This window comes from Elephas maximus, chromosome 12, assembly GCF_024166365.1.
Source record: "Elephas maximus indicus isolate mEleMax1 chromosome 12, mEleMax1 primary haplotype, whole genome shotgun sequence".
NCBI classification, from domain to species: domain Eukaryota; kingdom Metazoa; phylum Chordata; class Mammalia; order Proboscidea; family Elephantidae; genus Elephas; species Elephas maximus.
Window position 1 is genome coordinate 87932613 of NC_064830.1, and position 17663 is coordinate 87950275.

At 46.0% G+C, this 17663-nt stretch overlaps 1 protein-coding gene across 1 annotated transcript in view; it reads left to right on the forward strand.

Annotated features, from left to right (window-relative positions):
* The window catches only part of KATNIP (katanin interacting protein), a 201643-nt gene that overhangs the window by 14331 nt on the left and 169649 nt on the right, over positions 1 to 17663 (forward strand). Inside the window, exon 2 of the mRNA XM_049902788.1 lies at positions 3672 to 3727. Coding sequence (XP_049758745.1) covers positions 3672 to 3727 — 56 coding nt within the window. The remainder of the gene's footprint in view (positions 1 to 3671; positions 3728 to 17663) is intronic.

The window sequence follows — 17663 nt, forward strand, 5'->3', positions numbered from 1 at the left end:
AAGTATTTACTAGCTGGTCCTTTACGGAACAAGTTTGCCAAGCCCTGATCTAAAGGACTGGTTGTGCGGATGCGGATGATGCCTGTGCAGAAAACCTGATACATTGTAGGTGCCCGATACCATGGAGCTGCAATGATCATCCAGGCATTTAACTTTCATGAACCCTGTGCTTGCTTCATGCTCCAGCCCCACCATTCCCCACCCACCCTGAGGGGAAAAACAGAGGGAGTAATTACAATATGAATAGTTTAATTAGAAATACCATGAAATTATATTTTGCATATGCATTTTTTATCATGTACTATACACATGAGCCCTGGTGGTTCAGTGGTTAACAGCTTGGTTGCTAACCAAAAGGTCGGCAGTTCGAATCTACCAGCTGCTTCTTGGAAACCATATGGGGTGGTTCTGCTCTGTCTTATGGGGTCACGATGAGTCAGAATTGACTCGATGGCAATGGGTTTGGTTTAGGGGCCTTGGTGGCACAGTGGTTAAGAACTCTGCTGCTAACCAGAAGATCGGCAGTTCAAATATACCAACCACTCCTTGGAAACCCTATGTAGCAGTTCTGTGCCGTCCTATAGGGTCACTACGGGTTGGACTCAGCTCGATGGCAGCAGATTTATACACATACACCAAATATTATACATGTGTATTAATCTACAGAATGGATGTAAAACCTGTGTCCTGTGGTTTGCAGGTGGTTTAAGGCTCCTTTTCAAGGGTAATTTTGACTTTGATTTTCTCTTGCCTGATGACTTCAGGAACTGACATTCAAGGAGGATGTGACCCTCCTCTAAATGGTAGCGATGGATAGTATCTGCATCTAGAACAAAGTAAAACTCAAGTGTCAGAGTCTCCTGACCATTGAAAATAAACCCTAAGTGCAGATAAAACCTCTCTGAAATCCTAAGCAGATGAACAGCATTATTTTTACACAAATTCAATGCCTTCACTTCTTTGTTTCTTTTCCCTGGGCACACATCTGTTCTGTAAAGTGAGGTACACGTGTATCATTTTCATTTGGCCTTATTTATTGCTTCAGAGCTGAAGCAGGCAGGTCACCTTGCAAAATGCAAAGGAACACTGCCTTAATTTTGCGAGCAGTGTGTATTGATATTAATGTCGCCTTCTTCCACCTCCCTCCCTGAGTGTTTGTGAGAATAAAACGAGATATGGGTAGGAAAATACTCGGAGAAGCTAAGTGGAGTAGACAGGCATGCCATGATATCGTTAAGGCACTTCCTGCCATCCTCTCTGAGAAGGTACTGTCTCCGTCAGCATCAAGCTACCTGGAGGAGAAAGAGGCTCAGTGACATGAGGACCTGGGACCGCCAGTCTTCTACGAGTGTTTAGATAACAAACGCACATAATTAGAGCACATTATCTTAGTTGGAAAATAAGCAAATTATTTTCCAATTTAATGAATAAAGAAGCTTCTTCTTAATTCCACTAGAGGTTTGCTCTCAAATTTCAGTAGTTAAGCTCTGTGTTCTTTCTATTAATATTTTGTTTTTGTGGTCCATTTTAATTTTTTTTTTTTTTTTTACTGCTCTTTATTGTTACAACTTAAATCTTAGAGCTGAAAGCAAACCTAGAGGTGATTCAACCCACCTGAAATTTTTTTTTATTAAAAAGGAAAATACGGCCCAGAGAGATCCTGTGACTACAGGTCCCATAGGTGGTCGGCTGTCCACCAGGACCAGGTTACAGGAAGTGCATGTAGCCAGCAAAGGAAGCGCCTCAGTCAGACCGGGGGCACTGCCATGTTTGCTCCTGGACTGGTTCTGCGTCTTTCTGCTCCGTGCTCATGCTCTGGGCCCAGCTTCGCCCTGTTGGCATCTTACTTGTCTCAGCCCTGCTTCTGCTGCCAGGATCTGTTGACAACCGTGACTTCTAACCTTCTCTGTCCCCTTCCAGCTCATGGCTATCTTCTGGGTCCAGCTCCACATTACTCGTCCTGACTACCTTCTATCTCATTCTCTCTGGCCTGCCTTCGGGCTCACCCAGAATCGCTCAGATGGACAGCCAGGGCAGGTGTGAGGTTTCTATCTGTACACCCCTCGCTCCTGCCCCAGAGCACCAGGGTCAGGCAGGCATGAGAAAACTGGCCCAACAGCTCCAATGCCCTGATCTCTAAATACTGGGCTCTTTTTCATTCCTAAATCCTAGGTTCTTTTTCTTTGTCTTAAGGAAAAAAAAAAAAAGAAAACACACGCACACAATAATTAGTTATAAGAGGGTTTCTGTGGAATGCAAAGGCAGGCATGCAGTGGGTTTCAGATCAGTTCATTCTTTCTTGGCATCCTGGCCTTCTTTGTTAGTCTGTCCCCGAGGCAGGTGGCTGATGGCCACTCACAGCATCAAAGCTCACAGAGAAGGCCCTACCCTGCCCATCCGCCCTTGTCTCTTAGAACCAATTCCACACTGCCGGGGCTGCGCATGGAGGACTGGACCGGAGTATGGGGCCCTGAGCAGCCATGGCTGCCAAGGACGCCACCCTGTGCATGGGGAGGAGAGAAAGAAGAGGAAGGTAGTTACAGTGTCATTGTGAGCTGGGCAGACAACCCAAAAGATGTCTCCCATACCACTCCAGGGTCTCCTATAAACTCTCCAGCTGCCTTTTTTCTAAATCCTTTTCTATATTGTCCCCAAAGTACGGGTGTTGCCAAGTGTCCACCCTTGGCCCTTTGCTCTTCCCCATATTCTCACTTTCTTGGAAAGAGCACCTTCCTTTGACTTGAATTTATCACCAGTTGTGACCTTCCCCCTGTGCCCCCGCCATTGGAAGTGACCACATCCAGAGACAGAGGCTCCATCTTTCTCCTGAGGCTCAAGTCCCCATCTCGACTCCGCTACAGTGTCATTAACCCCTTTTGCTCCTGCTGTCTGAGTGTGGGGCATGTGGTCGTGGCATTCTGACAAATAGCCACCCGAGAATGAAGATGGACAACTGGGAAGATACACTGACAACATGCATCGACTCCCATTTTACATTTTAAAGCCAAAGCAACCCATTAATATTCCATCAGGGAATCTTTTTATAATGGACGCTTCCATAAAGGTTGTGAAAACTGCATTCGGAACAGCATATTTAAACGTTATGATGTCGATTGAATTTATGCATACCTTCAAATGTTAGTGTTCTAGTTTTCCGAGAACAGCAACAATTCTCTCTGAAAGGGCCCATTATGTGAAATGTGGCTGATTACCACTAATTCACATCCGCACCATCACCTCTGTGGTGAGTTTGGGGGTTCGCGCAGCACACAGGCATGCACTCATCAAAAATTATGTGTATGCACACAGTGGAAGGCATTTCTGTGGAAGGCACTTTATATAATTCCAAAGCATTTAATGAAAATGTAATTTGACTGGGAAAACTACAGTCCGCCGGCCTTTTCAGAGTGCAGGTAATGGTCCAGATTAAAGGGCTGGAGTTCTGTGCGTTATAGTCCAGTAACATGAGTGTGGGAATTACCATTTCCTTGCTGTTGGTCTATTTCAAAAGTGTGCCATTTTCCCATTATAATAATAGGCTGCATTTTCTTAAAATCATTTGATTACGATTGGTCTCGTCTATTCAGTTTGCAAATAAAAAGCTTTTGCAGCGATAAACTAGGTGTTCTCGAACAGTCTTCACCACTGGTTCTGCTTTTGAATCACTACAGGTCAGGCTCTGCAGAAGGCTGAGAGAAGCCGCTCCTGCTCACGGGAGAAAAAGGAGGTAAGCGTGGCCCTGCTGAGGGCCGCTGAGGGCGGGGGGGGCAACTCTTTAGAAAGGCTCTGAAGGAACTGTCTGGTAAAGAAGTACATCTTACTCATTTCTGGACATCTTACTCATTTCTGTCTGAGTCCTAACCAAAGGGACCAAATGATAGCTGGTGTGATCATTAAGGTGGTATGTCAACTTGGCTGGGCCATGATTCTCAATGGTTTGGCAGTTACGATATAGTTTGGCTGTTGTATAATGATGTAATGACCTCAATGATGAAATCTGATATAATGTGATCACCTCTGTGATAGGATCTGCTGTGAGTAGCCAATCAGTTGAAAGAGCGTTTCCTTGGGGATGTGGCCTGCATCCAATATAGGTGGACTTTCTGGCAAGGCTCACGGGCTTTTGCTCACTCTGGGTCCTGCAGCTGGCTCCTGTTTCTCTGGCCTCCAGTTCTTGGGACTTGGCCCGGCAGCTTGCCTGCTGTCTTGCTTGCTGATCTTGGGATTTGTCGGTCTTTACAGCCTGTGAGCTAGGGCTCTGCTGTCTGGCTTGCCAGTCTTGGGTTTGCCAGCCCCTACGGCTACGTGCGTTGGGAGAGGCATCCAGCCTGAACTACAGACTTGGGATGTTTCAGCCATTTCCTTCGTATGAATCTTTCTAGAGATCAGCTACAAACCAAAAGGTCGACAGTTTGAATCTACCAGCCACTCCTTGGAAACCCTATGGAGGCGTTCTACACTGTGCTGTAGGGTTGCTACGAGTTGGAATCAACTCAACAGCAGTCGGTTTTGGTTTTGGTATATGTATATATTTATGTGCTTTACTGGTTTTGCTTCTCTGGAGAACCCAGCCTAAAACAGCTGGCAACTAGTGTTATCAACCTAGTGTCGTTTGTTAGTAATCTCCTACTGAGTGTAACAGTTACCCTTTGGCTGTACAACAAATCACCCCACATTTTAGTGGCTTAAAACAACAACCATGGATTTAGTTCAGGATTCTGTGGGTTAGCAGTTTGGGCTGGGCTTACCTGGGAAATCCTGCTGATTTGGGCCAGGCTCTGCTGATCTCAGCTGGGGCTCACTCATGCATCTGTGGTCAACTGAGTGGCTGGGGTCTGGCCGAGTGTCACTTAGGGTGCTTCCATTCTCCCCCACCTGCTGTCTTCCAGCAAGCTGTCCTGTCTCATTTATATGGTGGCTCAGGGTTGCAAGAGTACAAGATGCAGGCCTCCTACAGACCTGGGCTCAGAGTTGCCACAGTGTTACTTCTGCCACTTTCTAGTGGTTAAAGCAAGTTGCAAGGTCAGCCCAGATTCAAGGGGTGGTGAAATAGGCTTCACCTATTGATGGAAAGAGCAAAATATTGTCACCATTTTTGAAACTTACCACGCTGAGCTCCTTCTGCTCCGTGCCAGGTACCATGCCAAGGGCTGGGACTCAGAGATGAGTGAGACACAGCCCTTGATCTCAGGACACTCACAGTGTAATTGGAAGAGATGTGCAACAATGCAGTGTGAGAAGTGCCATCAGAGAGGGCCAAAGAAAGTGGGATTTTAATACAGAAAAGGGGTCACCTAACTCTGCTAGGTCTATCAAGACAGAGTTGGCAGAAAAGGTGGTGTGTGGGCTGCCTCTCAAAGGATGTATAAGAGTTTTCCAGGCCAAGGAGACATCATGGTCAAAGTCAGGGGACATGAATGAGAAAAGTTGCAAGATTGTTAAGCCGGAAATGGGGTGGAAAATGGTAGGAAGAATCTATAGATTAAGAAAGAAGGAGCAGACAGCAAGACCCTTTGATCAAGGCTCAGGGGAGTTTAAATGTGAGTCTTATTAGTGGTACAGGGGTACAGGCAAGTACACAGATATTGACCAATCCTGAAATTCATCAACATTGGCGTATTAAGTCTCTTGATTGTAAAGTGATATAATTCCAATAATGAAAGAGAATTTGTCAGGCTCTGCTGCATCTGGGGGCTCATAAATGGCAAGACTTGGTGTTTCTCTGTTTCTTGGTTCTGCTTTCCTCTGTGTTTGCTTGGCTCTCAGCCAAGCTCTGCCCTCATCCTATCACAGTGGCTACCACCACTTCCTAGCTTATATTCTTTCACTTCGACATCCCCCACAGGAAAAGGGCTTCTCTTTTCTAGTGGGTCCAGCAAACATCCAGAGGCTGAGTCTCCCTGGACTTCCTTATATGCCATTCCCTGAACTAATCACTAGAGCCAGGGAGATAGATTATGCTCATCTGCCATACCTGGGTGAGGGCCGGAGTTCTGGAGCAACCCCACCTGAACCACACGACTGAGCCCTGTGGGCCAGGTAAACCTGACAAAGCATAGATAAAGGGTGAGGGCCTTTGGCCTCTGAAAGCAACCCTGGCCTCCCTCCAGAGGAGTAATTGGCACAAGACAAGCTTGAAGATGTAGGTAGCACAAGGGACCTTTTGTGCTTTGCTGTGTCTTTGATCCTCTCTTCTGGTGTCTTCGGGTGTCTCAGCCATAGCCAGAACAGCCAGTGTGGATTTTCTGCTTATTTAATCACCCTACCTGGAATGAGCGCTATGAGGTAACTTAGGAACTTTGGTACTGCCAAGAAGATCTAAATGGGAGTGCACTGGCCAATCTGGAGGTGAAGTAGGTAGGTCTCCCACTCCCTTCTGTTAAGGACTTTTTTCTGAAGGCAGGAACAGGTGTGCCTGTTCTTCTGCAAAGTCCTTCAAGACACCTGAAGGTGGAGGAGCTGGAACAGGAGTATGGGCCTGCAGGCTCCTGGGTGCCCTTGGTTAAAGGACCAAAGCTGAAGAGCAGCCCCTGGGCTGGGAGCGAGTTATTTAAACCTAACCAGGCTTTTGGCCACAGAATAACAGCATCCCATTTTCCACATTAAGAAATTAGCTGGGAAATGAGGGAGCAGGCAGCGGGTAAGTTGCTGAGATACCCCTTCCCTTTCTGTCTTTCTCCTTGGCAACAGGACTCCTCTAACTGCTGCTTTCTCAGCTGCTCCCATCATGCCAGTCGCCGAGAGCGTTTCAGATTGCTCCCTTCTGAAAAGTACTTGAGGTGAAAGAAGACGGAGAGTGAGGTGGTTTATCTCAGTATCCTGATTGAACCCTGAGAGAGATTTGAGATGGTTTCAGGCCCTCTGAAAAATAGGATGCTGATTCTCTTAACAGGGCTTTTGTCTGGTTAAAAAATAAAACAAAAAGCTAGTAACAAGCTGCCAGGACTCTCGTCCTGATATGTGATAACGTGCCTTTTCCACCCCCTCCTCTCTCTGCCTCCCTCCTCTCCTTGTCCATGAAACCTGGACTTCCTGGCACTGGGTGACTTATACAGCCTGCCAAGTATAGATCATGCCATGTCACCATGAAAGGCAAGGGAAAGACAGGCTATCTCTTTCCCAGTGCTGGTTAGAACAAGCAGACGGGGACATGAGCTGTGTCCTGCCTTCTGTGGGGAGACAGTATGGCTGCCTCACGCCCTGCAGGTGAACATGCAGTTTTCACCCAAGGCTAGGAGTGTGCTGTTGTCTGTGGTGGTGGGCTGGGCCATCACAGGTGTGAGGCTGCGCTCAATGAGCAGGCCAGTCTCAGCCCAAAGATGTGTTTTTTCTGATCCATACCCTGTTATAGGAGCCCTGCTGGCGCAGTGGTTCAGAGCTCGGCTGTCAACCAAAAGGCCAGCAGTTCAAATCTACCAGCTGCTCACTGGAAACCCTATAGGGTTAGTTGTACTCTGCCCTATAGGGTCACTATGAGTCAGAATTGACTTGGCAGCAGTGGGTTCTGATCCTATTACAATTTTCAAAAATTAGTTGTCCACATTTAAAAATTGGGAGATTTCACATAAAAATGCAGATGTCTGGCTTCTTTGGGAAAATTGAGAATGACAGCACTGAGTTCTTATTCCTGTAAAGCAGCAGCAGCAGTGGGTGTTATTGAGTATGGCTGCCTCCCCGCCCCCCACCACGCACCTGCTCAACAGCTAACAGGTATATGGCAGTCATGCTGGTCCAGACCCTGTGGTAAGTGCTTTGTGTCAGTGGTTTGCGCAGTCTGGCACACTTTAGAATCATCTGGAAGCTTTTAAACATCCTGATGTCCAAGCCTCTTTCCAAACCAGTTACATTAGATTCTCTGGGGGTGCGACCCAGCTTTGGAATCTTCGACTGTCCAGAGGTGATGCCAGCATGCAGCCACAAATGAGCACCAGGGCTTTATGTGTGATGCCCTGTTTACCTTCACAAATAGCCCGTGGGGTAGGATGTGGTAGTTATTATTCTTCATAGTTCACAAAGAAACTGAGACAGAGAGAAAGTAAATGACCTGCTCAGGGTCACACAGCTAACAAGAGGCAGAGCTAGGCTTCAAGGGCTTCACACTGAAGATCCTTAACCAAGATGCTTTGCTGTACACTGTACGTGGCCAGCCTGGCCCCAAGGGCGCTTCAATTCTCAACCCACAAATCAAAGAAGAGAGTGATAAACCTCCTGGAAGAGACCCACATAAAGCCCCAGGGGTCTTCAGAGGAGGGAGAGGAGACTTCCTGGAAGAGACATCTTGAAGTGAGGTATGATTACAGTCATTTCTGAAAAATGTATCTTCGATGGTTGGCTTGAAGCCGATAGAGACTTTCAGTTCAGCTGGTTAAAAATATTCTCAGCCTCGCCTCTAACTAGCATTCGCGGTTCCTGCCAGTGGAAATTATATAGTGTTTATGGCCCTGGGTCATGAATTATTAATGATTTTGAAATTGTGGTCATTGTAGTTTACTCAAAAATCATTAGGAAGTAAATTTATCACACAGTGTTAGGAGAAAAAAAAGAAAAGGGAAACATGGAGGAGGAAGAAATCTTTGGTCGTCACCAAGCCTCACCTCCCAGCGTCCCCTCTTGGCACTGTGGGCTTCTGGCATGGCTCTGGGCTCACGTCCTCTTACTGCACAGAAGCCCGCGGGGTCTGTGTGCACTAGCATCCACAACGAGGCAGTGTGTGATGATGGCTACAGTCTAAGTTCTGGAGTCAGACATCTCTGCCTCAAATCCCAGCTGTGTGACCTTAGATGAGTCTCTTGACCCCGCTGGTCCTCGTTTGATAATACCCACTTCGGGGAGCTGGTATATGGATTAAAGGCGGCAGTGTACTAAAGTACCTAGCAGATGCTTGACCCATAGTAGGCATTCCATAATTGTTCTTAGTTCCACTATCTGTTAATCATTCTTTAGATGTTGTTAGTTTAGATGTTGGATATTGGTTAGCGTTCAACAAAGATTATCAGGCTCCTCCACAGGCAGAAGGCAGACAGGTGACTGATGGTGCAGGCAGCACAATTGCGCTTCTTACTGAAGGTGTCTCCCTTGCTCCAGCTGGACTTGAGGCTGATTCCAGCCTTCCAGCTTCCTCGCTCTGTGGCGCCAATAAGTGGATCCCAGGCAGACTAACTCCAGGGCCCACACCCTTAACCATCCTGAGGGGCTCTAATGATAATGCACTGCCTTTTGCAGTTGATTGGAGATTTCTGGAAAATGCCTTTGATGGCACACCTATCTGCTAAGCTCACTTGGCAAAGGACTACAAAAATCATTTAACTCAACCACCTAGAAAATGTTAAACCTTCCCTTTTAATGCACAGACATGCACGTATGCATGCATGCAGGCGTGTGCATGCGTGCGCACACATGCGCTTGCACACACAGATCCTGATATTAAGCAGGGCCTTTTTGTGCAGGGACTAGAGACTTCTTGTGGCTTTCCCAAGCAAAGGAGTAGACAGAGATCGCAGGGGAACACAGCAAAGGAGAGAGTTCAGGATCCAGGGTGCCTCCAGGGACAGGTTGTCTGGACGACTCTCTGTCACTTCATGGTGCCACCATGAACACGCCTCTGCCCTCTTCTCATCTCTGCACCTCTGGTTGTCTTGGTGCTCCTCTCTACCAGCTAGCTGTTCCTTCTCTAGAACCCCAGTTCAGAGAACAGAGAGTCTGATCGACCTGCCTAATCAATACTCAGTGGCATTGGGGGGCGTCTTAGTCATCTAGTGCAGCTATAACAGGAATACCACAAGTGGATGACTTTAACAAATAGAAATTTATTCTCTCACAGTCCAGTAGGCTAGAAGTCCAAATTCAGGGCACTGGCTTCAGGGAAAGGCTCTCTCTGTCAGCTCTGGAGGAAGGTCCTTGTCATCAGCCTTCCCTTGGTCTAGGAGCATCTCAGCACAGGAACCTCAGGTCCAAAGGACGCGCTCTGCTCCTGGTGCTGCTTCCTTGGTGGTACGAGGTACCCGTATCTCTCTGCTCCCTTCTCTCTTTTGTATCTCAAAAGAAATTCGATTAAGACACTACCTAATCTTGCAGACCTCATCAATATAACTGCCACGAATCCATCTTATTACATCATAGTGATAGGATTTACAACATATAAGAAAATCACATAAAATGGTGAACAATCACATAAAATGGTGGACAGTCACGCAATACTGAGAATCATGGCCCAGCTAAGTTGACATATATTTGGGGGATACAATTCAATCCATGATGGGGATACAGTGCTTCTGATGCCAGGCCCCCTGCTCCCCTCCCAGGAGGCAACTGCTATAATCAGTTTCTTACATGACCTTCCAGAAATGTTCTTCAGGTATGCAACCATGCAGTGCATGTATTCTGTCCTCCTCTACCCTCCCCCAATCCCATTTTTAAATGCAGTGATAGCATGTGATACACATTGTTTTGTTCCTTTTTTTTTTTTTTTGCTTAACAAAGATCTTGGAAATCATTCCATGGAAGGATGTGTGAATTGACCTCATTCTTTTTTATGTCTACATAGTACTCCATTGTGAATGTATAGGGAAACAAGTCTTTTTTTAAATAATGTATTTTGTTTTTGTCATTGTTGAGAATATATACAACAGACATACACCAATTCAACAATTTTTACATGTATAAGTCAGTGACATAGATTACATTCTTCGAGTTGTATGACCATTCACACCCATTTCAGAATTATTCCTCCCCCTTAACATAAATTCACTGCCCCCTAAGTTTACATCTGATTTTTCAAGCTGCTGTTGCCAGTTTGATCCCATATAGATAGATCTTAAAAAAGCACAATGCTCAAGGCAGACGTTCTTTACTAGTTAAGCTAAACTGTTGTTTGGTTTTAAGAAGACTTGAGGGAATTCTCATAAGACCAGACTTAATGGTCTGAATGAGACTGGAAGGACCCCTGTGGTCATGGCCCCCAGACCTTCTGTTGCCCCAGGACGGGGACCATTCCCAAAGGTAACTCTTCAGACAGGGATTGGACTGAACAATGGGTTGGAGAGGGATGCTGGTGAGGAGTGAGCTTCTTGGACCAGGCGGACACTTGAGACTATGTTGGCATTTCCTGCCTGGAGGGGAGATGAGAGGGTGGAGGGGGTTAGAAGCTGGTGAAAAGGACACGAAACAAGAGAGTGGAGGGAGAGAGCAGGCTGTCTCATTAGGGGGAGAGTAATTGGGAGTATGTAGCAAGGTATATACGGGTTTTTGTGTGAGAGACTGACTGGATTTGTAAACTTTCACTTAAAGCACAATAAAAATTATTAAAAAAAAAAAGAAGACTTGAGGGGATGTTTTTGGTTTAAGAGATAAAGGTTATCTCAGGGCAATAGTTTCAGGGATTCATTCAGCCTCCATGGCTCCAGAATATCTGGATTCCGTGAGCATTTTAAATTCTGTTCTATAGTCCCTCCCTTTTGATCAGGATACTTCTATAGAACCTTCAATTAAAACATTCAGTAGTGGTAGCTGGGTACCATCCAGTTCTCCTGGTCTCATGGCAAAGGAAGCAGTTGTTCATGGAGGCAGTTAAGGGAAACAATTCTTTATTCAGCACCTTTGGGGCCAAATGTGTTTTACTTTTTAAAATCTAGAAAGTAATATAATCCCAGGAGCTCTGGTAGCCTAATGGTTAAGCATTTGGCTGCTAACCAAAAGGTCAGCAGTTCAAATCCACCAGCTGCTCCTTGGAAACCCTATGGGGCAGTCCTACTCTGTCCTATAGGGTTGCTATGAGTTGGAATCAACTTAACAGCAATGGGTATGGATACGGTAGGACCTGGGGCAGCACACTGTAATGAGATACATTAATATATTTTATATTAATGTATATAATATACATAATATAACTGCAGCAAAATATGAATACTCATACTACTGAATATTCATAATATTTGTAAAAAAAGACTATACAGTTCATGTTCATTCAGATCAAGTTTTGCCACCAAATAGTTGCATCTAAAGGTTTGTGGACCTGTCCATGAATATAATACTAGTTCCTAACGGATGACTATCTAGGCTATTAATAGTCTTTTGCTACTGTTTGTACTGTACTTTAAAGAATATTCTAGTTCAGACATCTTGGCACATGTGCAGGAATAGCCAACGGTTAAATTCTTAAACGTGTTATTAATGGAAAAATGGGTATTTCCAATTTGTCTCTTAACAGTGTAAGAGAGGGGCAGAACATTTTGTTCTCGGCTACCTCATAAAATGCTGGCCAGGTTCAAGGGTAGCTGCCCTTGGTGGAGGTACCTAACATTGGAACCGTGCAGTGGTCACCCCTATAGGTTCCTATTCTACTTTTCTCATGAGGGTATGGGGCGGGGGTGGAGGCATATTCAGTTCCTGGATTTCTGAAAGCCTCTCTCGCTGGCCGTCAGCTCTGAGAGCGCCTGTCTCGGCCAATTGGAGGTCAGTGGGGCTGTAAATTTCAGACATGGCTAGCATACAAACAGCAGACCCTCCCCTTTTCTCATTTAAGTACACAGTGTTCTTGCACCTTCAGCCTTCTGGGGAACCAGGAGCTGCCCCTTCTATGTTTACAGATCTCAATTGCTTTGTTAAAAAAAAAAAAAAGGAGAGAAAAGAAAATGCAGACTGATGGTGCCACATTCCAAGAGCCTGATATGACAGCTGACATTCCAGATCTGCACTTTCACCAGAATGAAACCTTTTAGTTCCTATTTCTGGGCAGAGAAGAACTGAATGCATTTTAGACTCAACTGCCAAATTCATTTCCAGTTGTGAAGTTATGATTGTCAGTCTGTCTGCTTCTTGAGGTCTTCGTCTCTGCAGCTTTGAGGTCTTGGAGAGTGGGGCCAGTAGAAACACTGAGGCCACTTCATGATTTATGAAGGGCCAGTAAGTCACATGGCAGGGTTAGAAGCACTATGGCAAAGTAGTTGAGGCTGTGAACCCTGGAACCAAACAGCCTGGATTTCTAGCCTGGCCCCTCCACGCAGGCATCTTCTCCGTGACTTGACTTCCTCTTGTATAAACCAAGGATAGTGTAGAACCTTTATCACAGGGCTGTGGGAAGGACAAGGACCTACTGTGTTAATACATGTAAAGTGCTTAGAACAATGCCTGGCACATACTTGGAGCTCAGTAAACACTGTATCATAATTTAGGACTGGCAGGGGCAAAATAACCTGTTTGAAAAGCTAATCCCTTCAAAGTCAGAGGTGGAGGAGAGACTTGCCAACAAAAAGCAGGACATGGGTCAGGCCAGTGTTCATCCTCACCTCAGTGGTGCAATAGAAGAACAGGCAGGTAATCTCTTCCCCATCGGAATTATCTTGCAACCGAATTACCAGCCTCCTCCGTGATCCCTGGGATCAGGTTGGGAGCTGCAGGAAACATGTCCACTGACGCAGTACCGGAAACCCAAGTTTTAACAATATCAAGGCCAAGACTCAAGCCTGGAAAAGCAAAGAGAATCAATTTCTGAGAAAATGCCAGGAAGGAGATTGACATGTCTGAAACCTTCCTGGTATCAGTTTAGCTTCCAGCACAAGACTGAACTCTAGGAAAAACCCATCAGAGAGCTGCAATTTGTGGCCAGAAAGAGAGAATGTTGACGGCTTCCCCTTCCTGGGTAAGCAGCATGCCCTTCAGCAGAGTTTTCTCTATCCTCAGATCTTAGGCAGGAAATTGCCTCTGAAGTGTCTCCCTTTACCTCTCCCAGCCCATCACCTTATAGAATCTTACATATGATTAGAAAAGAGAATGATACTATCTAAAGAGAAGGCAGTTCCTGCAAGTTACTCATGAACCAGAAAACCAAACCCATTGCCATCGAGTGAATTCTGACTTATAGCGACCCTGTAGGGCAGAGTAGAACTGCCCCATAGGGCTTCTAAGGGGCACCTGGCAGATTCGAAGTGCTACTCTTTTGGTTAGCAGCTGTAGCCCTTAACCACTGTACCACCAGGGTTTCCAAGTTACTCATAGGTGTATATAAGCAGGTAAAATGGGCCTGTGAGATCTGCCCCCCAATCTGGGGACACCTCTAGAGGAACTGGACAGGACCATGAGAGCAGGGCCAGGTTGTATGGGCTCCAGTCTGGGTCCACCGCCACTGACTGTGGCCACAGTCATTTTCTTCTCGGTGCCTCTGTTTATGGTCTCTCAGGTCTGACAAGAGTCAGTGGTTCTGTGACTTCACTTTGTTAGGGGTCACAGTCATATCTTTCCAACTCTGTTCAAGTGATAGAAGCCCTCCTCAAATCAACTTTGAGCAAAAAAAAGGGACTTTGTCGCCTCACCTAACTGAAAAGTAGACAGCACCAGGCATGGCTGGACCTAGGTGCCCTGACACTCTCTTGACTCTGTGGTTCCATTCTCGGCAGGCTGCTTCCTCTTGGTGGCAAGATGGCTGCCAGCAGCCCAGGCTTACAGTTATAGAGACCACAGAGCATGAGTGGAAAAGCACAGGCGCTAGAGCCAGGTAGCCTGGGGTCACATCCTGGCTCATCACTTATCCAAGTAGCTTGACCACCTCTGAGCCTCAGTTTCTGCACATGTAGGATGGGGCATAATAGTGGCAGCACGTACCTCAAAGGATAGTCATGGGTGACTAGAACAGTACCTGACTTATAGTAAGCCCTGAATAAGCTATAGGTGCTTTTTCCTCTTCTTCTCCATCCCTGTCATTACTATATTCTCTCAGCCACTCCAGCAAAAAGAGAGTAACCCCTTCACCACAGTTCCAACCACGTCTCCGAATTGAGATTCCCTGGCCAGTCAGGGCCGTGTATCTGTCCTGGAGGTGAGGGTAGGGTAGAGTCAATCCTTCATTAAGCACAGGGTAAAACCAAACCAAACCCATTGCCCTCAAGTCAATTCCGACTCATAGCAACCGTGTAGAACAGAGCACAACTGCCCCATAGGGTTTCCGAGGAGCAGCTGGTGGTTTTGAACTGCCAGCCTTTTGGTTAGCAGCCTTAGCTCTTAACGCTGTGCCAAAGGAACGGCTGTCTTCCCAAAGGAAAATCAGGATACTGTTGCCAGAAGAGGAGCCCTGGTGGCACAGTGGTTAAGAGCTTGGCTGCTAACCAAAAGGTTGACAGTTCGAATCCACCAGCTGCTTCTTGGAAACTCTATGGGGCAGCTCTGCCCTGTCCTCTAGGGTTGCTATAGGGTCACTGTGAGTCAGAATTGACTCAATGGCAACTGGTTTAGTTTTTAACGGGTTGCCAGAAAAAGAAGGGAAAAAGAATAGGCAGGCAAAAACATCAGCTGGGCCCCACATGGCCACTTTGTGGTGGGAGTAGTAAAACATAATTGTTAAAAAATGTCTTGTACATCCTTCATCTAATTTGCTCCTCACAATATTATCCTTGTATGTGAGGAAACGTAGGCTCAGAGTGGTGAGGTGGCCAGCCTAGTTGACATAGCAATTGCAGGGCCCAGCGGATACGTACGCTGTGTTCCGTGCACCAGGGCTGAGTGGCAAGAGCATGGGTCACTTTGGAGGCAGCTAGAGGACCTTAAGTAAGTTCCGTAGCCGTTCTGGGGCTCAATGTCTTCATCCATAAGGCAGAGGTTATCTGCCCTTCTCCCTGGGTGTTATGAGGACTTGATGAGATTGGGGGAGACAAACACATGAAGCCCAGCCCCACTCTCGACGCTGGATGGCTCAGCAATGCTCCTTTCCCTCCTCTCCTCACAGGACCCTACTGTCAGCTTGTAGCCAGACAGAATGACTCTGTGCATTCCTGTGCCCACAGGGCTGGGCAAGTGAATAGTAAGGCAGGGCAACAACTGCCAGATAATTTCCTCATCCAAGGAGCAGAGGTAGTCTGATGCTTGCTTCTGTTACAGGCCAGGGCTTCCCAGCTCGGGAGTAAGCGCTGCTTATGTTCCTACCTTCTTCTGACTAAGAATGACCAGGAGAGGCTCAGAGGTTCCACAGAAACAAAGGTTTATTAGGAAAAGCCTGGCGAGGGAAGGATGGAGAGGGGTTTTCACCTATCTCTCCCTGAACGAAGGATTTCTTAAGGCTTATAAAAAGGCATTATCTTTATTCATTAGATGGGTGGAGATTTTCAGGAGAAGGGGAAGGATTATGAAAATCAAATGCGCGCGCATTTGGAATTCAGGAAGGAACTAAGATGGAGTCTGTCACAAAGGCTGCTGGGATGTCGAATAGGACTTATTCTGGGATGTTGCACATGCGTGAAGTCTGTGGATCCTAGTTCGAGTCTTGGCAAGGGATCTTTGTTCATGATTATCTCATGTGGAAGGTCATTCATAGGCTACCTTGATTTTTACTGTGCATGCTCTATACCTGGTGGGGGACTTGAAAAACAACTCAAGAGAGTTATCAGTAATTTATAGCAGGTCAAGCATGTAGGGATAGGAAATGTGGCCCCTTATCTTGTCTGAGCACCTAGTTTGTTAATCACAAGTAGTTCTCGGGTGCTAGCAGTAAAAATTATGTGGTGGTCTGCACTTAGGTTTAGATTCCAGGAATACTGAATCAGAGGTTATTTAATTATAGCCAGTCTGATCTCTTGCCTGTCTCACTTCCCCCGTCTAAATAAATGCAGTTATGCAGTTAACAATGACTGGACTCTGATTAGAAGCCTCCAACACTGAAGAGATTATGTGTGCCCTCTTTGCCCCCCACTGTGTAATTCAAAACCAAAACTGTGAAATAAGTGTAGGGAAGGTCAACAAAGCTCTGTATTCCTTTTCCCATGACTTTGACCCCCTCCCTTTTTTTCTTTTTTTAATAAAAATTTACACTCTTTTGTCATGGATTGAATTATGTCCCTGCAAAAATGTGTATATCAATTTGGCTGGGCCATGATTTGCAGTACTGTATGGTTGTCTTCCATTTTGTGATTGTAATTTTATGTTAAGGAGGATTAGAGTAGGGTTATAACACTCTTTTTTTACCCAGGTCACATTCCTGAGCCAATGTAAAGTGAGTTTCCCTGGAGTGTGGCCTGTACCACCTTTTACTTCTTAAGAGATAAAAGGAATGAGAAGCAAGTAGAGAGTGGGGGACCTCATACCACCAAGGAAGAAGCACAGGGAGCAGAGCATGTCCTTTGGACTCAAGATTCCTGCACAGAGAAGCTTCTAGTCCAGGGGAAGATCGATGAGAAGGCCAACAGAGAGAGAAAGCCTTCCCCTGGAGCTGACACCCTCAATTTGGACTCTGAGTCTATTTTACTGTAAAGAAATAAATTTCTCTTCGTTAAAGCCTTGTGGTATTTCCGTTATAGCAGCATTAGATGACTAAGACATCTTTCAGAAAATTTCTTTTGGCTGTTCCTGTTTTGTTGATGCCGTGGGAGGTAGCTTGGTACATAAGAGGCAGAATGGCAGAGTGTCAAGGGCAAGGTAGGAGTCTGGGTTGCACTGCCTGTGTTTGCATCCTGGTTCTTAATAGCCGTGTCGTCTTTGCAAGTTACATAACCTCTTTGTGCTTCAGCTTCCTCTAATGCAGAATGGAGCTGAAAATAGAGTACCTACTCATGGATGGGGCTGTTGGAAGAATTAAAAGAATTAGTACATGCAAAGTGCTTTTAAAACCAAACCTGTATGTTATTTGGGTTTTGGGGTATGTTATTTACGTGTCTGCTGTTATTATTCGTCATGTCCTACCACCG